Below are 24,076 nucleotides of genomic sequence, written 5' to 3' on the forward strand. Positions count from 1 at the left end.
GCCCCCAATCAACCTGCAGGTAATTTTATTTTCCAGCAAACAGCACATTTTCTAGACACCCCAGACCTCACCTTAAGACCAAACCTCAATGTGGCACCTGCATGTGTGGGGACACATTCTTCCCACAGCCCTGTCTGCGTCAGAGCTTCCTACCCGCTTGGGGTCTTTTCACCAGGACCTGGATGTCAGGCCATTCATCCTGCCTCAGGGCTGGCCCAAGCTGCCCAAGCAGGGAGAGTCTTGTCCTCCTGTCCACAAGCTGTTCCCTGGGCTGGTTTTCCACCCCCTAGGCGGCTGTGGACATCTGCTCACTGCCCTGGTCTTGCATGACTCATACAACTTCAGGGTGGATCCATCACCCAACGTCAGAATCTGAAAATAAATAAATAAATAAATAAATAAATAAATAAAGCCAAAAACACAACAACCTGGTAAGCAGGGACAGGAAGGTTAGGTGGTCCAGGGTGCCCATGCGCATGTGGGTACTCTCACCATCCCTCCTGGCTACGGTTCCCGCCACTTCTTCCCATTCAGCGTCTGTAGCTTCTCCAGGCTCTGTGTTACAGAGCATAATGCCTGCCCTAAGGATAGGGCCAATTAGTTAGTGTTCTGTGTGTCAAGTCTCAGCAACAAAGAAGAAGGGGAACTTGGGGCACTGGGAATAGGTGGCTCTGGGGTCTGAGCTGATTGGTTGGGTATGGCCAGCTCTCAGCCCCAATCCTTGGAAGAGGATCTGGGGAAGGGTGAAGTTAAAGCCTTGGCTGCCCTCCTAGAGACTTACCCATCTCATGGACACAGTCTTCCAGGGCCCCTGACAACTCAGGGAGGCTCAAGGCCTGCAGGGGAATAGGCCAGCCTTTGGAATCTGTGGTGCAAAAGGGCAGGTTGGCCACAGGTTATGTCCTCATTCATTGCTGATGTATGAGTGACTGCCCCAGGCAGGGATGTACCCAACTACAAGTTAAACAACTGCCATTTAAGGTTCAGGCCTAAGTAGAGCTCAACCCTGGTGATCCCAGCCACCCAACTCCACTAGCGGGCTCAGGGACAGTGTAGTCAGCCATGAAACAAAGGCCCTTACACTTGCTATCTAACCCCTAAGTGTAATAGTGCATCTCTTGTCACAAGTGGGCTAGTTCTGGGGACAGGGTTGCCATTGTAACAGTCAGGCAGAGCCCACTGGTTGGAACTTAGCCTAGGGCTTCCTGCCCACCACCCTAGTCCTAGTCCAAAGCCAGGTTATTGTTCTTACCTGCCGAGAGAAAAGGTGGACTTAGGGAAGCTTCAATGGGGGGTTGGTCCTGCCTCACTCGAGCTGACAGCTCAGCCTGACAGGCCCTGCCAGACATATGACCAAGTGTTAGTATGTAAGAGGCCCTGCTGTCAGCCCCAACCCAGACAGAGTAACAAAAACCACCTCAGGGGCTGGAGAGATGGCTCAGCAGTTAAGAGCACTGCCTGCTCTTCCAAAGGTCCTGAGTTGAATTCCCAGCAACCACATGGTGGCTCACAACCATCTGTAATAAGGTCTAGTGCCCTCTTCTGGTCTGCAGGTATACTGCAGACAGAATATTGTATACATAATAAATAAATTAAAAAAAATTCAGCTCAACAAAGACTCTGAATAAAGATTATTTACCTAAAAAAAAAAACAAAAACAAAAACAAAAAAACCCAAAAACCTCAGCTCTGAAGTCAGCCCTGGAAGCCCCATACTGGTATTGTCATGCTGCTCCCCAGCCTGCTTTTAGTCAAGCCTGGGTCTGCACTGTGGTGGACAGAGCCGCAGGAAAGTAAGGGGCAAGCGCCATGGTTTCCCCCCATTTCCCACCTATTTAGAGGATTAGGAAGGGATGATGACTGAAGTGTGGGGGGTAACTGCCTGAGTGTGTGAACCCACTTACCGAAGCTGGTCCAGGACAAGGGCAGCATCCTTGGCTAGGGTCTGGGCCTCCTGCAGCTGGGCATGGATGTCCTTTCGGGCACTCTCCTGCTCCAGGAGGCAGCTCTCCACTACAGCCCGCAATTCCTGCTCTTGGGACACCTGGCCACGAAGGGCCTCTGCCTCCTCACAGCACTGTAGGCAAACACCAGGCCAGAGGGGCTAAGCCAGGAGCCAAGACCCGTGCTTGCTGATTCCCCAAAGCCTGTCTGCTTCTCTGTAGTCCATTCTAGGAATGGCTCCTTTGGCTCCATCCTACAGATCTGAGGCTCTGTGTGGGCTACTTGCTCTTCCCTCCTACATTTAGCTGACTTTTGACCCCTTCAAGTTTCCTGTCTCCAGTCCTCTGCCAACACCATATCCTCTGCTACAAAGGTGTAACTCTAGATGTACTCTGACACCTGTATCCATAGCCCGCCTGGAACTCTCCACTTACTTTGTGCAACTGGATAGCAAGCTCCTGCATTTCAGCCTCTAGTCGGTCAGCATAGGCCAGCTCCAGGGCATCACTAGGGGGGCGGGCACTACTGTGCCAGCGGGCGATGGCAGAGGTCATCTTCCTTTTAGGTCCAAACAACCTGAAAGAGTGAATCAGAGGGTGCACGTCAGCGTCTATCATGTGCATGGGCCTTGGTACCAACCTGTCACCAGGGCCAGTTGCTAGGGAACACCTAACTCTGAAGGAGGAAGGTTTCAGATGATCTTGGGGCTGAGGACAGAAACAAGAATGTCCAAACAGCCTCAACCATCACTGGGTCCAGGTTTGGACAACTATGTCTGTGCTCTCAAGGGAGATCTCCAGGAATCTCTCCCCTCTAGACAGGTGCACAGGCAGAATCTACAGGAGCCACCTGGGTCACTGCAGGCTGTGACTGAGTACAGCCAGCTTAGGCTAAGCTCAGCTCTGTATAGCAGCAGCCACCCAGACCCAGCATGCAGGAAGCAGGGTAGGCAAGGTAGACCCTGGTTCTTCCAGTATCAAGCATGGAATACAAGTACAGCGATTACTAAGGGCCACTGCTATCAGCCATACTCACTCTCTGGCTAAAAAGATAGGGATAGGGGAGTAAGTAGTGGGTCTAAGGGGCAGCACCTTCTCCATTCTCCTGTAAGAGCCAGACAAGACTAGCACATTGAAAAGTACCTGCATGCTCAGAACACTGGTGTACATGGAAGGTGGGCACGAGAGTTCAGGATCAGCCTTGACTACGTAAAAGCAGCTTGTGTCATAGTAACTACAGAAGGGTGGACAGTTAGCATCACAACATGTGCCTAAGAAAAGGTGAGGCTCTGAGCACACCTACAGGTTTCAGCCTCTAGCTAGACCTCTGCACAGAGGCTGCAAACAAGAAGCTCAAAACAAAACCTGCAAATCCCAGGGAAAGGGGGAGTCCTGACTTAAATGGTTACTATTTCATGAGACTTAAATATCCATTTTCAGCAATAAAATTAAAAGACAAGTAGAGTATGCATCATTTAAAGAAAAATAAATCACAGAAGTTCCAAGAAAGTCCTGCAGCAGATCTGCTAGACAAAGGCCAACATCTTAAAGATAATCAAAGACCTAAAAGATGATGTGGAAACACTCAATACAAAATGGAAATACAATGGAGGAAAATGTAAAACAAAGAAGTATGGTAACTGAAATAAAGTCTAAAACAGGCAGATACAGCCCATGGCAGGCAAAGGGGGAGCCAGCAACTGGAACACAATGGAAACTTAGTCTGAGGAATGAGATTAAAAACCTTGGCTAGGCCAAGTCTTTCCCAGGAGACCTCAGGAAGACAGGCAAGGCAGATAATGGTCTCAAGAGCTAGCAGCTGGAAACTTCGACAACTGATGAAAGACATGAACATCCGTGCAGCCCAATGAACTCCACAGATGATGGATACCAGGACACACACCCAAGTTAAAGACATACAGAATCCTGGAGCAACAGAAGAAAAGCAGCCTGTCCATGCAGGGACCCTCAGTAAAAGTACCTGCATATTATCCTTCAAAACCCTGGAAGGCTGAGGCAGCCAGAGTGCCAAAGCAAACAGCTGTCACCAAGAATCCTTTACCTGGCAAAGCTGTCCTTCCAAAGTGCAGGAGATATTCAGACATCCCCAGATAGGCAAACACTGAGGAAGCCCTGCTGAGAACAGGACACCTGCCGCACCAGAGCCACCTAGGGGAGAGCACTTCAAGTGTGAGGGTCACCCATGAAGAGTTACAGCCAAGACACAAACTACAATTTTGTGTATGGAATGTTTTGGGAGAAAAGGCATATTACATGGTTGGGCTTTATATTAAAAGACTATATCCAAGCTTTTAGGAAATAAGAAACCTGTGCTATAAAAACACTAACTCCAGAACTATGACTGTTATGAAAAAAATTAAAAATCACAAGAAAGTGAACTGACAAAAACAAAGGCAAAAGGTCCAGCATACAGCAGCAAGGCCACCTGGGAGCTGTGTGGGCACAAAGGCCAGCCTGGAAGAAAGCCTCTGTCTAGACAGGCTGGAAGGAAGCTGAGATGACTGGGGTGGGGAGCAGCACTAGGGGACTCACGTAATGCCGATTTCCTTCAGGTCACTTTCAGTGAGGGTCAGGAAGATACGAAGATCCACATCCTGTTCCTCAAACACGTGCAGGTACTTTAGACACCCAATCTGCTCCAGCAGTGTGGCAAGGTCCTGAAGGGAAGAGACAACTGGGAAACCTGGGGCTAGAAATGGAGAGCTGATCTTCTCCCATCTGACCCCAAGCCTGACTAGAGCCCCTAAACTGCCCCTTTTTTTGGGCATAGTGCCTCCAGCAGAGGAGTATGAGTGCTGATATAGCTAAAGGCTTAAGAATTCAGGAGGGAGCTCAGAGACTCCCTAATATTTTGCCTCCTGGTCTTAAGGTCTGTGTCCAGAGACATTTGATCCCCTCTGAAAGGCTCTATTCAGCCTCTTATCTGCTGAACTTGGGGCCAGTTTGATTCCATGTCTGTGTGGCCATCGTTGTGCTTATCCTGACTCCACCAGGCCCACAGCATTCCTCCTTCCAAAACACCATGTGTGTGTTGGGGGGTGCTTAGTGATGGCACAAACTTTTTATTTTTCAGACTAAACGGTTACTGACAGCACAGGCTGCCTGTTGACCCTGCCATGTCAGCTACTGCTAAGTTCAATTGCTTAGCCTCTTGACTAGCTTTCAACACCAGAATATCCATTTCTGCCCATGATTACTTGCTAACGATGAAGAAAAAAAAGTCCCAAGGTTGCTCCTCTACCACTTTTCTCAGAGAAACAGCTTTGAGATCCCAGCACAGCTGGTAACATGCCTGTACAACTGAGAGGTGCACCTGTGTTCCAGGCCTAAGACCCTGGAAAGGGCTGCAGGTAAAAACCAGCCCAGTTTACAAGTTGTTAGAGAGCAGCAGAGCTGGGACTTAGGGCACATGTGCATCACACCCTGAGCTGACAGTGCTCCACCAGGGTGCTCCACAGTGGGGGGATGGCTGCATTTTTGCTACGTACAAACCACATGCCATTACTCTGTCCCCAGCTCATAAGCATCCTATTACTATCTCCCTAATCCTGGGGAGGCCCAGAGAGTAGGACAGCAAGGGAATAGGCAGTCCCTGCTCCTGGAAAGAAAAAGACACCAAGCCCACTGCTGCCTGCTGCTCATCAGGAATCCTCTGAGCCCTGTGGGGAGAACCCAGTACCCTCCTCTCCTTTCAAAAGTGCTTGGCCTGTCATGAATACACAATAAATGACCCCACCCCCACCCTGCACAGTCGTAGATGTGCCACCTCCCTGAGCATTCAGCCATTGGGTGCTCAAATGGTCTCACCTGAGGTCCTGAGTAGGGGGACTTTTCAGCTTGAGGTTCAGAGCCTGGAGTGCATACAGTCCCAGTGCTGGAAGGCCACTGACTGTCACTGTTGCTGTAACGATTCTTATTCTTCAAATAACTCTTGGTTTGTTTGCGGACTGAGCTTTTGCGGGTATGATCAGAATCCTGTGGTGAAAGGGGTGTGTTGGAGCAGCCCTTGCCTGGCTTTAAACTTCTGGCCTCCTCACTAATGGCAGGGGTAAGATGTGAAATCTATCATGATTTACTTGTAGCATGGACCCCCACACTTAAGGTTAGGAGTCCTCCAGGCATGGTGTGGACACACATTAAATATTCACCTGTCTCCTACAACACCAAGGGAGGAAGGAGGGGAGGGAACTTTACCTCATTGCTTTCTATGGAAGCTTCACTGCTGAGCCCCTGGGCTCTTGTTAGGCCATCGCTGCTGCTGCTCCTCCACACAGGCCCAAGACTGGTACAGAAAGTGGGTTCCTCTAGTAACAGAAACACCTGTCTCACCAGCGAGGCTCCTGTGTCCTATTAGCGTATTTTCAACTGGCTCTTGCACAACTCAGCACTGCTTGTCTGGCCTGGCTGCCTATCACAACCCCACACTAAAGGGCAGCAGAGCTTGTAGTTTTTAACTGTGTGCTCATAAATCTCACGCACCTACAACAGAGCTTGGCATGAAGTAGGAACTTGGTAAAGCACTGCCAGGTCATAGCACATGCCTCCTGCTGGGAAGACTTCCAGGAAGCCCATGGACTGACCCCGTGAGTACGGAATGCTTCTTTGGCCTGTGGGAACCCTCACCTGCCCATGGCCAACTCTGGCTTACCTCACAAGAACTGGGGCCTTCTCTATCTCCTCTATGGGAACCCAACAGGTTGGGGGTGCGTACCCCGGCTGCTGCTACTGCTGCTCTCCACATCCCGCTCATTAATGGGGGAGGTGACATCTCGGTAGCAGAGGCCCTCAACTTCCAAGGTGTTCTCATCACTGCTGGTGAAGGTCACATAGCCCCGTGGAGGAACTTGCTCTGTGTACGGAATGGACATGTAAGCCCTCAGACATGAGTGAAGGCATCATCCCTGTAGGGCTCGTAAGATGAGGGAGCCCCACAGCTGCCACCTCATTTCCTTGTACAGCAAACTTGGTCCTGCTTCAAGAGAGATTAGTTTGCACATTACAAGAAATGAGCTTGGTGTAGTCAAGGCTAGCACTCAGGGCAAGGTCAGTCCCCATTAGCACCTGCTAACGTTTTTCTAAGGACAGAAGCAGACAGTTGTGCAATATTTCTTTACACTGTATAATGATTTGTTTAATAAAAAGCTGAACAGCCAAACTGGGTGTTGGTGGCACACGCCTTTAATCCCAGCACTCGGGAGGCAGAGGCAGGCAGATCTCTGTGAGTTCGAGGCCAGCCTGGTCTACAAGAGCTAGTAACAGCACAGACAGGCACCAAAGCTACAGGGAAACCTTGCTTCAAAAGAAAAAAAAAAAAAAAGAAAAAAAAATCTAAACAGCCAATAGCTAGGTCAGATTTTGGGGACAGAGAGAAGGCTGGGGAAAAAAAGGGGTTGAGTCTTGAGGAGCCAGCCAGACACAGAGGAAGCAGGAAAGCAACATGGCCAGAGTAAAGGTAATGAGCCAGAAAGTAAGTTAATAGGAATGGGTTAATTTAAGTTATAAGAGCTACTACTAGTTAGAAACAAGCTTAAGCTATCAGCCAAGCTTTCATAATTAATAAGAAGTCTCTGTGTGGTTATTTGGGAGCTGGCAGATAAGACAAAAAATCCTCCTACAGACAGTAGAATGCTCAATCTACAGACTTCTCAACTAAAAGGTTATCTGGGTACATTTAGTAAAACCCCCCAAATTTACATGCATATATCCATCTACTAGATGTCTATGTAACTATGGAATTCTTTCTTCTTTTTCTTTTTGGATGTTGCTGGGGATGGAATCTGAAGCCTTATGTGCTGGACAAGTACAGTTTCAGAACTCCAACCCCGACCAAAGAAAGTCCCTTTCTAGGTCAGAGGAAGAACTCTGACCTAGAAAGGGACAATGCTATAGAGATTCATATAGTTCCTGAATATAGCTGCCATAGAAAGCAAAAAGATGGATGTGGCTCCATGATGCAGTACTTCCCTAGCATTCACGGGGCCTTGGGCTTTCTTTCCAGCATTGCAAACTCCAAATCCACCAAGCATGACAGCACACACTTGTAATACCAACACTCAGGAGGTGGAACAGGAGGATGGCATGTCTAAGACCAGCCCAGGCTAGGAGGTGAAATCCAGAAGGGAAGGGAAGGGATGTAGAAGCAAAGAAGTGACCCATGTTTGCAATCCAGCTACTCAGGATCAGAATGTGGGCACAGCCAGGGCAGTGGGACTAAAATCCTTATACGTCACAATTGCCATCTATGTAAATGGGACAGCCAACAAAAAGGAAGATCCCCAGAATGAAACCAAGTGTCAGGATTAGCAGTGACTCACTAGGTCAGTTCTGAGTCTCGCTCTTATAGTACTTATTACTGTAGCCTGAGGCCAGGGGCCATGTTCCAGAACAGTCCTGTACCCTTCCAAGACAGTCTTGGGAAATGATACCAAAGAGCTTTGGGAACTGTGGCTCTTACCATAGCTGGTCTGGGTCTTGCCTCCAAGTCCAATAGCTGTGATCCTGGCCAGAGCGCGTGGCCCCTCATGGATGCTGAGGCCCTTCTTTCGACAGGGCCTCTGGCGCTGAGGAATAGGCCAGGACTCATCTGAAGAGCTCAGATCTTCATATTTTTCTGTAAGTCAGACATGAAAATTAAGATTGTTGATTCAATGATAAGCTCATTTGCCAACACTACAGTCTAACAGACTGTGTCTGTGTGCTTTTGAGACAGTGACTCACTTGCTGTAATCCACACACAAACAAAACTGAAGATAAAATCTTAGAGAATATTAAGCAGAGTATGGTGGTATTACACATAACCTCAGTATTAGGGACAGAGCAGGAGGATTGCAGCAGGTTCAAGGCCAGTCTGAGCCTACATAGATAGGGTTTCTCTGTGTGGCCCTGGCTGTCCTGGAATTTCTGTAGACCAGGCTGGCCTCAAACTCACAGAGATCCCCCTGCCTCCAGCTCCCGAATGCTAAGATGAAAAGTGTGCACTACCACACCTGGCTCTATCTATTGCTCTTGCAGAGGACCCAAGTTCAACTTCTACCTAGTCCCCACATTAGCAACTCACAAACACCTGAAATCCTAGCTCCAAGGGATCTAATGCCCTCTTTTGGCCTCCTTGTGTACCTGTCTCAAAAAAACAAACAAAACAAAAAAACCAACTTAAAGGTATTTGGGCTGGGCGTAGTGGTGCACACATACACTTAATCCAGGCACCTGGGAGGTAGACCTTGTCTTAAGAAAAAAGAAATGTTCACCAGGACTGTTTTTGGATGTTGGAGACATCACAACTAGCAAGCCACTGTTCTACAATGGGGAGCTGAAACCATTAGTTCTTCCTCTTTACCTAGCGTCAAGAAGTGCTTCTTGTAAGCCCATAATGTTTATAATCAGAAGTCTTCTTTTAAGTTCAAGGGATAAATTGGTGGCATCATAAAAATAATATTATTAATCACAACTTGTTAAATAAACAATTTCCTATTTCCAATTTGAATGACTTCTAAGGAAGTAAATGACATCTGTTTGCTATTTGCAAAGCCACCCAGATTGACCAGCTCAGCATGCCCACATCCTTCACTAGGTAAGAGCTCTCAAAATGGGCCATCCAGTGGTGTGTGTGTATGTGTGTGTGTGTGTTTAATTTTGTGGGCATGTGTGTGTAGGCATGAGGATACCCACAGAGGCCAGTAGGAGGCACTGGGTCCCCTGGAGCTCCAGGTTCCTGAACCAGATGTGCACTCTAGGAACCAAGTTCTAGTCCTCTATAGTTGAGCCATCTCTCCAGCCCCTAGGGGTCAATTTCTCAAGGCTTCCAGAAACTACAGCAAATGTAAGGAAAAAGAAATACAATCAGCAGATAAGAGAACACATATGGAATATTAAAAAAATCACTGACTAGTAGGTGACAAAGAAGGCATCAGTGGGTTCCATAAAGTGGAAAGAGTAATTACTCTCTAGACGAATAAATTAGGAAAAAAATGAATAGGATAAAATGAGACATTAAACAATTTAAAAAGGACTTTCAATCTACAAATTTAAAAAAACTACCAAAAATACAGCAAAACCTCTATTAACTTTTAAGTAAAAGGGAAAATACAAATCAAAATTACAGAATTCCTGGAGAATTAACAACTAAGTTCCAAGCTCCTGCCATGTGACTAATAGAAAATGAAATCTACTGCCAGATTGTCACAGGCAAAGGCAAACAGTAGAAATGAGCTGGCTAGGGAGATGGCTCAGTGTGTAAGGTGCTCGCTATTCAAGAATGAAGACCTGGGTTAAAATCTTGTCTCAAAGAATATCAGAATCTTATTTTTTTAATATGTGGTTGCCGGGAATTGAACTTGGGACCTTTGGAAGAGCAGGCAATGCTCTTAACCACTGAGCCATCTCTCCAGCCCCATTTTTTTTTTTTTTTTTTTTTTTTTGTGGCGCACTCGAGGCCGTATCAAGAGGAAGCTGAATACCTCCTTCCCAGCCACTAGCAATCAGAAACCCACTGAAGTGAACCATGAAAGCGAGCTTCATACTTTAGGAGATGTGCATGACTACATCAGTAGCTGCTGATGCTGTGGGGGAAGAGTGGAAGAGTTATACTGTCCAATCAGTGATGGGAGTGACATACAAGGTTTTCCCATTAAGCAAGGTGCTTTGACTCACAGCACAGTATGACTGCTGCTCAATGAGGGGTGTTCCTGTTGTAGAACCAAGGAGAACTGGAGAAAAGAAGCTTAAGTCTATTAGGGGATACACTGTGCATACCAATCTGAGCATTCAACTTGGTTATTGTTTAAAAAAAAAAAAAACAGAAAAGGAAAAAAAAAGCAAGAGAAGGATATTATTGGCCTGACAGACAGCATTATGCTTTGTCATCTGGGGCCCAAAGAGCTAGCAGAATCTGAAAACTTTTCAGACCCTCTAAAGATGATGGTGTCTGCCAGAATTTTGTCAGAAAGCCCCCCCCCCCAAAAAAGTAAGAAGCCCACAAAGCACCTGAGATTCAGTGTCTTATTCCTACAAATGTCTTTTTTTCTTTTTTAATATGTATTTATTTATTATGTATACAATATTCTGTCTGTGTGTATGCCTGCAGGCCAGAAGAGGGCACCAGACCCCATTACAGATGGTTGTGAGCCACCATGTGGTTGCTAGGAATTGAACTTAGAACCTTTGGAAGATCAGGCAATGTTCTTAACCACTGAGCCATCTCTCCAGCCCTCCTGCAAATGTCTTGCAACATAAATGCAGATGTACTGCTCTGAAGGAACAATACACTACAAAAAAAGAGAAGGCTCAAGAATGTGATAAACTTCTGGGCAAGAGAATGAAAGAAGCGAAAGAAAAATGCCAGGAACAGACTGACAGAGATGCAGACTGTCCTGAGAGCTTCTACTTCTAAGCATGAGGCCAGTTAAAAATAAATTTTATGGGTAATGAATGCTCAGACCTTAAATAAATAAATAAGAATTTCAGAATCAATGGAGAACTTAACTTTCCCAATATGGTGAAAGGTACACACCTTCCCAGAGCCAAAGGCCCTACAAAAGGACGTGCATTATCTCCAGTGTGCAGAATGAAATCTGGCACAAAAGCATGAGAGGCAGAGAGTGAGCTCTGCTTGCAGACTAGCAGCATGGTAGCACACCTGGAAACTCCTGGAGATGTGGAAATGAAACTAACTTGATTAAGATCAGTTGTAAAAGTCAACTGCCTCATACATGGAAATACCAAAAAGATGCAGCAATATCATCAACCCATCAGACAAGATGATAAATACTTTAGAATAAACTTACAGAAAAATAGACATTAGGAAAAATTTAAGCCTTCCTTAAAAAAAAAAGTACACCAAAAACAAAAATACAACCTGTGTTCTTAGATGGGACAAGCTGACACCATAAAACTAGTGAATTTACAGATTTCCTATAGTCTCTTTGACATATGTGAGCTCTTGTTTTGAGATCAGGTCTGTGTTGCCCACTGGTTTTGAACTTGCATCCCCCTACCTTTGCCTCTCAATCCAAAAATTCTGGGATTGCAGCTGTACACCATCATATATGCCTTTTCTACCATATTAATTAAAATATTAACACTTTTTAAGGTGGAAGACAAGTTGACACTCAAGTTCATACAGAATGGTAAATAATAACCAAGGAAACACTGACAAGTCCTAATCAACAGTAAAACACACTACAGAATGTCTCTGGTTGCTGAGTGGTGGTGGTGCAATCTTTAATCCCAGCACTCAGTAGGCAGAGGCAGGTGGATCTCTGTGAGTTCGCGGCCCGCCTGGTCTACAGAGTGAGTTCCAGGACAGCCATGGCTACACAGAGAAATTCTATCTCAAAAACCAAAACAAAAAAGCCTCTGATAAAACTGTATTTGGGTGCATGGATACAGAGACCACCAGAATCTAACTCTGGGGAGAGACCCTAATAAGATGGAAAGTCAATGTGTGATAGAGGTGCTGTATCTAACCCCCATGTAAATCATACCATACAAGAGACACAACTCAGTGGGTCAGACATCTAAATGTAAAAAATTAAAACATACAAATGCTGAGTTCGAGACCAGCCTGGTCTACAGAGCTAGTTCCAGGACAGGCTCCAAAGCCACAGAGAAACCCTGTCTCGAAAAATCAAAAAAAAAAAACCAAAAAACATACAAATGCTAGGGGGGCATGACCATCATGACTATTGAGGCTCTGAGAAAAAAATGGTTATCATTCAACATCCAGAGGCAATAAAGGACACCTGATTATACACTGGTAAAATATGCATAGCACAGATTGTCAAAACCAAGAACTAGAAGCCTGGAGTCTCTCTGTGAGGCTTCCTCCTCCCCTTATCCTTAGGCTGCAGAGGCTGTTTTAGGTAGAACCCAGCCTGAGCAAAGCAGGGGATTCAGGGAGGGGCTCCGTCTCTCCTAGTATCCTGGATGCTCAGGGCAGCCCCGATCCCTTCAGGACAGAGGCAAATCAGGTACCTGGGTTCCGGTAAAGGCTCTTAGGCAGTGCAGGCGAGTGAGTATCCATCAAGGCCACTATCTTCATGTGACCATACTGCTTGGCCAGCATGCGGGCTGTGGCTCCACTGTGGTCTCTTATGTCTACTTTGACTCCCTAAGAAGGTTCAGGAAAGAAGAGTCAGAAAGTCCTCACCAAATCCCCCAGTTCAGCGGACTGCAGGCCCAAAGGAATGAGAAGACAAAGTAGGTTTATGATCACTTCTGGTTTGAGATACCACTGGGGTAGAGGTAGGGATGAGGCACTAGTGACTTTCTGTCTCCTTCACAACAAGGAAGAGGGCCAGAAAGCCCATCATGAAGCGATTCACCAACCATTCCAAGCATCTGCAGCCATTCTCCCTCCTGAGTACTGCCTGCCAGGTACCAATGGTTCTGGCAAGAAGAAAAAGAAGCTGGGACCTGTAGGCAGAGGCCCACCCTTACCCTTCACACTCCTAGTCTACCACTAATAGAGAACCTGTCATTCAACACATCCTCCCGAACTCAACATGACGTCTCTTATCCTTTGATTTTGTGAGACTGGCTGCAGACAAGGATGGCCTTGACTTTTTCATCTTGCCTCCACCTCCCAAATTTTGGTATTCCAGGTGTGCAGCGCCAAACGCTTTGTTCAAACAGGGTATCACTGTGTATCTAGGCTGGCCTTGAACTCACAATCCTCTTGCCTTAATCTTCCAAGTGCTAGGATAGCCTAGCTGAGATTACAGCCTAGGTTAACTGAAGACCCCAGCTGGAGGTTCATACACATAAAAGAAAGCTAAAATTTGCATTCATCTCTCTCTAGGGTTTTCTTTTGAGACAGAGTTTCTCTATGTAGCCCTGGCTGTCCTGGAACTCACTCTGTAAACCAGGTCTTGAACTCACAAGATTCATCTGTCTCTGCTCCTGAGTCTTAGGATTAAAGGCCTGTGCTACAACTGCCCAGAATATTACTAGAAGTCTTATGCTGTGGAATAATTCTCCTGTATACTGTATAGATTTGTCACTCAAATTGGTTTAATAAAATGCTGACTGGCTAGTAGCCATGCAGAAAATATAGGTAGGGTGACCAAACTAAGGATGATGGGAAGGAAAAGGGTGGAGTCAGAGGGTCACCAGCCAGATACAGAGAGTGTGGCCCAGGAGGCAAAACATGCTAGAGGATAGGTAAAGCCATGAGCTACGTGGCAATATATAGATTAATAGAAGTGGGTTAATTTAAATGTAAGAGTTAGCTATTAACATGCCTGAGCTATCAGCCAAGCTACAAATTAATATAAGCCTTTGTGTGGTAATTTGGAAAGTGGCTGCTAGGTATTTGAGAAAAGGCAGTTGGGACAGGAACTCCATTTACAGCATTACTCTGAAACTAAAGAAGCCAAAGTAAATTTTCTTCCTTAAAAGCCTTAGCCATACAGTCTAATACCATGGTGGTAAGTTGGCTTGCCAAGGCTCTGGAGGACAAATCAGAAGGAATTTAAAACATAAAAGGTGACTCTTAAGATTCTTCCAGGAGCCAGGTGGTGGTGGCGCATGCCTTTAATCCCAGCACTTGGGAGGCAGAGGCAGGCGGATCTCTGGGAGTTCGAGGCCAGCCTGGTCTATAAGAGCTAGTTCTGGGACAGGCACCAAAGCTACAGAGAAACTCTGTCTCAAAAAACAAAAAACAAAACAACAAAAAAAAAAGATTCTTCCAGGAATTTAACCGGAGAGATAATTAAGGACCTATACTATAACTCCACGCAACACTCTGTGATCCAGAGGAACTTGCAGTAGAGGTCAACAAGCTAGGTGGAAGTAGGGAGGAGTGGGGACAGTGCAGGGACAGGACACCCAAAAATCCATGCAGGGACGAAAAGTACATCATGGGATAGTGGCTAATGTCTATAATCCTAGCACTTGGGCAGTGGAGGCAAGAATATCAGAGGTCAAGGCCAGCTTTTCAACTAGATAGCTCCAAGGCCTGCCTGGGCTACATCAGATGCTAACTTCACAGACCAAACAACAAAAGTAAAAAAACATGCACGCTGTTTCCCCTTTGGGGCTCTTAGGAAGACTCCTGCTGTGAACTGAGTACAAGTTCTGTGTGGACACAGGTTCTCAGTTCTCTTGGGTACACACCTGGGAAAACTGATAATTCTATGTATGTTCTATAATTAACAGATTGTTTCCTAAGATGCTGTGCCACTTTGAAGTCCTTTGAGGTTTACACTGGACACTGTCACTGACACTTGATTCCTTCCTTCCTATCCCAGTCATTTGGCTTGGCTGGCAGAGGCCTATAATCCAGTTACTCAGAACACTGAAGCAGGAGAATCAGAAATTCAAAGTCCTCTTGGACTAAAGAGTGAGGTCAAAGCAGTTTGAACAACTTGGTAAGATCCTGTCTCAAAAGAAAACAGTTTAAAAAGGGCCGAGGCTCTAACTCAGTGATGAAGAGCTTGCATAGCAGGTGCAAGGTCAGGTCTTACTCTCCTGCACCAGGATTAAAAGTTTCTCATAGTTTCTAAAATGTGTCTTCAGCCAGGCGGCAGCAGCGTACATCTTTCATCCAAGCACTCTGGAAGCAGGGGCTGGCAGATCTCTTGTGAGTTCCAGGCCAGCCTTGTCTACAAAGTGAGTTTCAGGACAACCAACGCTACACAGAGAAACCCTATCATGAAAAACTAAAAATCAAAACAACAACGACAACAAAGTGTGTTCACATCATTATAAATAACACTGTAAAGTCTCAATGAACATGCACTGCCTACAGGTCAGCAAGATAGTCCAGTGGGTAAAGGCTCCTGCCGCAAAGCCCAAGACCTGAGTTCTGCTGTGTGAGCTTCTTCAGCCAATAGCCTTTAAATTACCAGCCCACGTGGGCGTGATCTCTAATACTATAAATGCAGCTGTAAAGCATGGCTTCTGGCTCTTGCTTCTGGCTGCTAGATTCAGTTCCTGTCCCCATTCATGCAGAGGACTTTGATCTAGGACAGTGATCTGTGAGCCTCCCCTAAATAAATAACATTTTATTATACGTAATTCTGAACTAGTGTGGGATTATTTTGTAACTTCCGTCATCAGAGTTCAGTTCCGAGAATCTACTTTACAGAAGGAGGAGAAAACAAGACTCCCACAAATGTTCTATTCCATAGGTATATATGTATGTACACACACATGTGCTGACTATATAGGTTTCCATGTAAAAGAAATCCCAGCCGGGCGGTGGTGGCGCACGCCTATAATCCCAGCACTTGGGAGGCAGAAGCAGGCGGATCTCTGGGAGTTCGAGGCCAGCCTGGTCTACAAGAGCTAGTTCCAGTACGGGCACCAAAGCTACAGAGAAACCCTGTCTTGAAAAACCAGAAAAAAAAAAAAAAAAAAAAGAAATCCCAGTTAGAGTCTATAGTTTCATCAGTGAGTCCCATTTGCTGTGACTAAATTACAAGGTAATAAAGTTACTTACATGATTCAGAAAATACTGCACAATTATCTCATGGCCAGAGGCAGCTGCTTCCATCAAAGGAGTGAATCCATATACAGGCTCTCTGCAAGATGAGATTAGACAGATGGTTAACAGAGAGGAGTGAGGCAATGAACGAACTCTCCTGCCAAAGGCAAAATCAAGCCAAGACCCCTACATGCAGAGCAGGGGTACAGGCTCAGGCCTAGGCTCTCATGCAGTTAGAACTGCTGGGGTGTTAGGATTAAGGTGGCAGTTTAGTTGGTAAAGTACTTGCCACATAAGCATCTGGACCTGACTTGATTCCCCAGCACCAGGTAAAATGGTCGGTGTGGTTGTGTGTACTTGTAATTAAAGAGCTGGGAGGAAAAACAAGCAGATCCCAGACCAGGCAACTAGTCCAAACTGTGAACCCTAAGTCCTAGTAAGAGACCCAGTCTCAATTTAAAAAGGTGGGTGATTCCCAAGAAACAGCATTTCTAGCTTCTGCACACACACACACACACACACACACACACACACACGCCCACCCACACTTGCCTCAACCGCACACAAAGAAACTAATGAGGTGAGATGGGAACAGACAAGACCACACGAGCTTTACTGACTCCCTCTGGTTCATTAACAGTCCCAAAGACCAAGCTCTCCTACCTTCCTTCTCTCAAATCCATTCCTACCTCATTCTAAATCCCCACTTTAATCACACTCAAAAAGCAACTACTGCCAGACCTGGTGGAATGCACCCTTAATCCCAGCAAATAGAAAGTAAAGGTAGCCAGCCTAGTCTGCATAGTGAGTTCCAGGACATCCAAGGCTACCTGAAGAGACCGTCTCTCACAAAACTAAGTAAGCAAACAAACACTGAAGCAGCTACTGCTCACTTCTCACAGGTGCTAATGTCTCCCCCACCTACTCAAGCTTCATCTTTTGAGTTCAACAGCCCATGAGTTATTGTTTCTGCTAAGTCCACACACTAACATCCTCATTCCCTACTAGACTAGAAGCCAGGAGTCATACTAAAACCGGCTCTCAACTCTAGGATGACACATACTCTTCACATCTTAATGTCGTTCAAGTCAAAATATATCTTAAAATCATTTTAAGATGTTGAATTTTAATTAGTCGCTCTATTTTTTTCCTTAGAGTCAGCAACTCAGAATTAATTATATCTTCCAATGGGCACCAAGAGCCAAAGTTGCCATGCCAACATCAGGTGGGGGCTCAGTTGGTACTTGCTGTGAAGGGATTCTTACATAATATGTGTCAAACCACAGTAACTCCATCTTATAAAAATAATAATGGAGACTGGCAAGATGACTCAGTGGGTACAAGCACTTGCTATGCAAGCCCGACAACTGTTAAAAGTAAGAAAAAGTCTGCAAGTGTCTGCAATCCCAGCACACCAACAAGAAATGTGTATGTAGGAGGGAGGAGGCAGAAGTTCACAGGCCAGCTAGCCTGGGATACCCAACTTGTCTCTAGCAAGGTGGAAAGGCAAGGCCCAAAACCTGAAAGCTGTCTGACCTCCAGACATGTGCCATGGCACACATGCTTCTGCACCCTGAACTATGAACAGGTGCACACTCTCATATATGATAAAAAAAATAGAAAGGCAAGTAGATGGGTTGGTTGGTCATGATGGCAGTGGGTTATGATTCAGTGACAGGATGCCTGCTTAGCAAACATGGTTCAGGGTTTTGTTTCCATTAAGACAGACAGACAGACAGACAGACACACACACACACACACAACTATTTTCAAAGCCTTATCTTCATGATGATAATCAAAACAACAAGAAAAAGGAATTAGCATCTAATGTATATCACCCAAATACCATTTTTCAATGCTCTGACCTGGACCTTGCTAACCTCAGTTTTCAGATAAAACAAGGTTCGAGGCCCAGGAGTATGATGATGACTGACAGATACGCACTAAGTCCCACGGTCTATCTATCCCACTCCTTCATCTTACCTCTCATACTGGGGCAAGATGACCCTGCCTCCTTGCTTAGAGTTGGATGAAACCCAGCCCACTCCTGTGACCACTTAGCTGCAACAATCACCTCACGTTGGCATTGGCTCCACTGTCCAAGAGGAACTTGACCATCTGCTGGTGGCCGGCACTGGTGCAGTGGAAGAGTGCAGTCCAGCCCTGGATGTCTTTCATTTCAAGCTCTGCACCTTGCTTCAAGAAAATAGTGTGTTGTTATGCCCCATGTCTCTAGGAAAGGTGGGTGGATGGGAGGCACCCACCAGGCCTTCAGCTGAAAGAATCTTAAGTGATTACATGTGTACATACGCACACTGTGGTGTGTAGCACCTCATGTCCTGTCAGGGCAGCCAGGGAGCCCCTAGGTCTGGGCCTGTGCCCACTTGTAGCTCACCTGGAGCAGAAAGTAGGCGATGCTCTCGTTGCCACAGCTGGAGGCCAGCATCAGTGGAGTCTGCCCTTCTGGGGTCGGCACATTCACACTCACCCCTGCCTCGAGCAGCAGGTGGACAATGGTATCGTGTCCAATGTAGGAGGCATACATCAGCGGGGTCCAACCACCACCATTCTTCTTATTCAAATCTAACTCTCTCCTAAACAAACGCAAGATATGCTAGATATTCCCAGCATCCCACATGTGGGCTTCATCAGAGCCAGGTGCCAGGCCTAGTGGGACAAGCTGACTTTCCAGAAGGCAGTAATCACCTGTCCCAGTAGGGAGAAGGCAAGCGGGTGTTTCCGTCCTCTGCCTTAAACTCTTTCAAGGGTTAATCTCGACTTTGACAGGATCTGAAATCGACTAAGAGATAAACCTCCGGGCGGGTCTGAGGAATTTTCTAGATTGACACGGGAAAAGCCAGCCTAAAAATATAAACAGCATCATTCCCCGGGCCATGCTTACAGGCTAAATAAAAAAGAGGAAGAGCGGAGCACTAGCCTTCACCTCTCCCTGCTTCCTGATGCACTGACCAGCCGTCCCACTCACCATGCCTCCCTGCCATAGGACTGAACCCTCAAACCAGTAAAGACAACTCTACCCGCCTTAAGCTGCTTCTGTCAGTATTGCCATAGCAACAAGAGGTGACTATGTGGTGTGCTGATACACACTTTTACTTGGGGACAGCACTTGGGGACAGAGGCAGGTAGATTTCTTTGAGTTCAAGGCCAGCCTGGTCTACAAAGTGAGTCCCAGGCCAGACAGGGCTATATTAGTAAGACTCCCACCTAAAAAAACAAACAAACAAAAAGTAACTAATATACCCGTCTCTATTTTAATACTCGCATCTTTCTTACCATTCTCCTGGCAAGGTCAACAACTCACCATTTTTGTGCCTACAGCAATATCCACCATGCATAAGCTAGGAGTTAGGCAAGTCATTTCTTACAGTTACCACGTCTGGGAGTAGCTAGCTGTTGGCACACAGCAGGTTAGGGCTATGTGTGAAGGACCCACCATAGATTAGACTAACTGCCTAGTTTATCAGTGAGGCTGAGACACCCTAACCACCAGCCACCAAAACAGCAGAGCTGTGCAGAGGGCTCGGGGAAGAGAAAGGAATTGAGAACAAGAAACCCACTGCCACTGACTTCTTTGTCACCTCACCCCTGAGAATCCCACTTTCCTCACTGGTTTCCATTATGCTTCTGGAAATGCACTTACATTCAGGAAAGCAGAGTGGAGGCTCCAGACTTTAAGACTTGGGGACGGGAGTTCTGTTCTAGAATAACACCCACTCCAGGCCTTCCCCCTCACAGTTCTGGCCTCCAGTGGTGGCTGACAACAACTGACAATCTGCTGTATGATCAGTACCTTGTGGGGTTCACACTACGCTAAGTCAGACAACTACTTCCCACACGCTAGCAGCTCCTGCTGACTCTGGTATATGCCATCTGTCCATTCTGGAATGGACTGAAGCCCTGCCTGGAGAACTACATGCAGATACCTCTGGAATCACTGCAATGACTTGACATCCAGCACTACCTCCCTTCATGAGTGGCAATTCCACAAAGGAAGCAGTGGCGACTCAGCAAAGCTAACACTTACCCTTCAGCCCGTTCACTGAGACCTCCAGTTTCCCTCAGTCCCAGCCTGGACTTCATGAGCAAAGCCTGCTTCTCAACTGGGCCTGAACTCCAGAGAGAGCACAGAGCTCCTCCTAGTCTCTTTTTTGGGCTGCTCTGGGACCATGCTGTTTAACAGGGCACTCAACATGTAAGAACCCGAGACTCCAAAGAATGACAGCAGGATTCTTGTGATCCTGTGAGGACATGTGCTGACTCTACACCTAGCTGCCTATCCCTGAGGCCATTAAAGTAGTCCTAGACTGAGAGCTCTTATACTCTACTGGCAAGGACAACGGATGGCTCTGATTTGCATCCAGACCTATGGCTTTGAGGCTTTCTTCTGGCTCATCAGGAATTGAAAAGGCACAGAGAGTTCTGGGAGACAGCATCTCACCAAGGTACCAAATGAGCACTTAAGGCCTTCTACACACCCTTCAGACCACATGGACTAACAGGCAGGCGCTGGGACTAAATCCGCATATGCAGGTTGGTAAAGCTGGTAGGTGGGCAGTGAGGACAGGAGGCCAGCCTCTCACCTCTGTGCCAGAGGGGACAAGCACTGGAGGAACCACAACAAACCTGTAGTCAAAGAGCCAAAATGCTGGCTTTCCATCCCTATTTTTGTTTTCTCTGGTAAACTATACATTGATGTTTATAACATAGGCCACTTGTTAAGTTTTAAGCAAGTTTTTCTCCTCAGAATCAAAGTTCTTTTTTCTAAGAGTCTACCACGAGCCATCAACATCTGCGACAAGCAGGAGGGCCTAATCCATGTGTAATAAAGGGCTCGAGCTCTGCGAGTCTCCAGTCTGATTAAAACGTGAGGTGAAGGGATGCTCCCCAAGACCTCTTACCGCTGCACGCACTCCTTCACCACCTCGTACTGGCCAATGGAGGCAGCTGTGTGAAGATCCAAGGGGACGTCCAGCTCCTCTCGGCTGACCTGGGCACCGAGCCCATACCACATGGACAAGCTGCGGTTCAGGAGCTCTGGCTCGCTGGCTTCATCGCTGAGCTCAGACATGGCTGCGGAGGGAGGCCCAGGGGTTAGTTTTACTCCCTGGATGCTACAAAGATGAAATACTCCTACCAATGACAGGCTATCATCTCATCCCTAAGAAACTAAAGCCACCGAGGTGACTTAGCTTTCTTCACACAGCAGTACCACCAGAGGGCCACCAGACAGACGGTGGGAGCATCTGCTTCACACAACAGGTTCCACAATCAGATCTTCCAGGAACCTGATAACCTCCTCACTGTTGGTAAAACAGTGCAAGTTGAGTTATTTAGCACTATTTGCTAATTTGGGTGTGCAGCAAAATTTAGCTCCAGGGGATACAACACTCATATGCACATGCCCATCCACACACACAAACAACCCACACATGTGCACATATGATTTAAAAAATATATAAAATTTCAAAGTTAAAAAAAATATAAGGACTAGAGATGCAGTGACCAAGCACTTGCATATCCACAAGCCACACGGAAGGCCATGCACAGAGATGCCCAACTTAATTATGGCATTTAGGAGGTGGAGACAGGATTATGAGTTTAAGACCAACCTGGAATACATAGTAAGAACTTATCTCCAAAAAAGAAAAGAAAGAAAAGAGAGGAAGAAAAATAGGACAAGGAAGGAGATGAGGAAGCAAGCTCCTAGCACAGACTATAGAAGGTGATCCCTGATGTTCAGCAAATATTACATGAGCAGGAATCTATCTCTGCAACCCTCTTAAGTAGGAGAGATGGACCACCACAATGATAAGTGTGAGTCCTTTATTCTGGGGAACCCTACTCAAACCAAAGCCAAGCCATTAACTTCCTAGTAGATTCCTATGTCTAGGAGCAAAAGGAAGCTAGTACAGAAAAGGGAGAGAATTCTGGGACATAGCTCAGTTACTAGAGTCATTTGCCCCCTGCATAAGGCTCGAGTCCTGAATCTAATCCCCAGCATGGCAACAAAAGGGGCTGAGGAGAAAGGGAGAAGATATAATGGCAGTTTACAGTGAGTAGGGCCTCGGTTTTTTATTTTACCTGTGTAAAAGGTCCCACTGTGTAACCCAGGCTGGCTTGGAACTCAATTTGTAGACCAAGCTGGACTTGATCTCACAAAGATAAACTTGTCTTTGCTGAGATTAAAAATGTCTGCCATCATACCCAGCTAAATGGCCACTGGTACTAAGGATCCTTGGGGGCCACCTCAGTAATCCCAAACTACTTCAAGTGGCAGAATCCCTCCGGGGCCATATGTCACGGTGACCTGGCAAGGTGGTTCCTCTCAGAGGCTGGCACTGGCCCTGACCTGACCTAGAGTTCAGAGCAGCACAACAGTGACCTTGAGGACAGAACAGCAATACCCTTACTCAAGAGTCTGGCACACCCCAAAGGAAGCCTGAATGAAGTGTGGCCCCAAAAGTACTAATTCCCTGTTCCTCAACACCCTAGGATTCGTCAGTGTTGGTGACTGTCAAAACACACAAAAGTTGGGCCTGGTAGCACACTTCCAGGTGGAGGCAGAAGGGTCAAAATCCCAAGCGGGCCTGGGCCACTTAATGAGGTCAAAATATTTAAAACAAGTTGAAAGACGGTAGAGGATCAATCTCAGTGATAAGAATCACATATAAATAGCTTGCAAGGCTGTATTTTTGTGTTTTTGTTTTTAAGGACAACACATATAGACCACCATTCTGGGGAACAGTCTTCAGGCTTCTTGAGATGAGCAATGTGTGTGTGTGTGTGTGTGTGTGTGTGCTGGTGAGGTAAAAAAAACAGGCGCTTTTTTTCCGTGAACCACTTAGCTTCTCAAGCTGCACAGCCTGGGCTCAAGTTGTACCTCAGGCTCATAGGTCAGACTCCTGAGCCTGCACCAGGAGACACATGCTCCTCTAACGGGGAGACAATAGCAGGATCCCGGAAGGGCTCACACCTGTAACCCCAGCTCTTGGGACGCTGATAGGACAACCTTGGAGTTCAAGGCCAACCTGGGATGCATGCTTACTCAAAAAACGTACAACCTGTCAGGCGTAGTGACACACGCCCAGCACTTGGGGACAGATCTCTGTTAGTTCCAGGACAGCCTGGTCTACATGGAACCCCACCCGCCCAATCACACACACAAAAAAAAAAGTCCCCCCAAATCGATTCGAGTAAAACAAATGTTTCTGTCTTCTGCACCTCACTACCAGAACTTCAGTAGCAGCATTGATACATGTTACTCTTTAAAAAAAAAAAATTATCTTCTTAAAAAAAAAAATCCCATCCTGGTGGCAACTGTCACTCCACTCCTTTAAGAGATCCGTCAAGGCCTCGAGGGAGGAGGCCCTGCAGCCCAGAAGCGCGTCCCGGCGACCGTGTGCGACACAGGCTCCCGCGTGGCTGGACCCTGGCAGGGAACTCGCGTGATCCCTCAGCGCAGCACCAGGAGCCGGGCCCGCGACCCCAAGCCCGGCGAGCGCCAGGGCTGGCAGCCGGAGCGGACTCAGGGCGCCTCAGGCACCGCCTCTCAGAGAGCCCCGCCGGGGCCGGCCTACCTGCAAGGCCTCAGGTCCCCGCGCCACCCTCCAGATGCAGCCGCACCTTCCCTCACCGGCCAGCAGCCCCACGCCCGACCCACCCCGGAA

General features: G+C 46.8%; 1 protein-coding gene across 5 annotated transcripts; it reads right to left on the reverse strand.

Annotated features, from left to right (window-relative positions):
- Positions 1–8: 8 nt before the first annotated feature.
- On the reverse strand, positions 9–24,072 carry Anks3 (ankyrin repeat and sterile alpha motif domain containing 3). 5 transcript variants are annotated; one of them, XM_050135626.1, is made up of 17 exons: positions 23,987–24,072; positions 21,308–21,479; positions 18,784–18,982; positions 18,463–18,584; positions 16,404–16,485; positions 12,935–13,070; positions 8,418–8,573; positions 6,675–6,812; positions 6,158–6,267; positions 5,771–5,938; positions 4,496–4,620; positions 2,378–2,519; positions 1,904–2,076; positions 1,253–1,338; positions 782–865; positions 493–576; positions 9–372 (listed from the first exon to the last, which is right to left on the reverse strand). In XM_050135626.1, exons 2-17 carry the CDS (start codon positions 21,475–21,477, stop codon positions 356–358), a joined length of 1,992 nt encoding a protein of 663 aa, XP_049991583.1. In that variant the 5' UTR covers positions 21,478–21,479; positions 23,987–24,072; the 3' UTR covers positions 9–355. The 5 variants fall into 5 exon arrangements, with proteins under 5 accessions (XP_049991583.1, XP_049991590.1, XP_049991596.1 ...); XM_050135633.1 differs by having other exon boundaries at positions 493–581; XM_050135639.1 differs by lacking the exon at positions 493–576.
- Between the last annotated feature and the right edge of the window lie 4 nt (positions 24,073–24,076).

The sequence above is a fragment of the Alexandromys fortis genome, unplaced genomic scaffold (genome assembly GCF_014885135.2).
Source record: "Alexandromys fortis isolate MF-2015 unplaced genomic scaffold, M_Fortis_MF-2015_v1.1 scaffold_29, whole genome shotgun sequence".
Classification (NCBI taxonomy): Eukaryota; Metazoa; Chordata; class Mammalia; order Rodentia; family Cricetidae; genus Alexandromys; species Alexandromys fortis.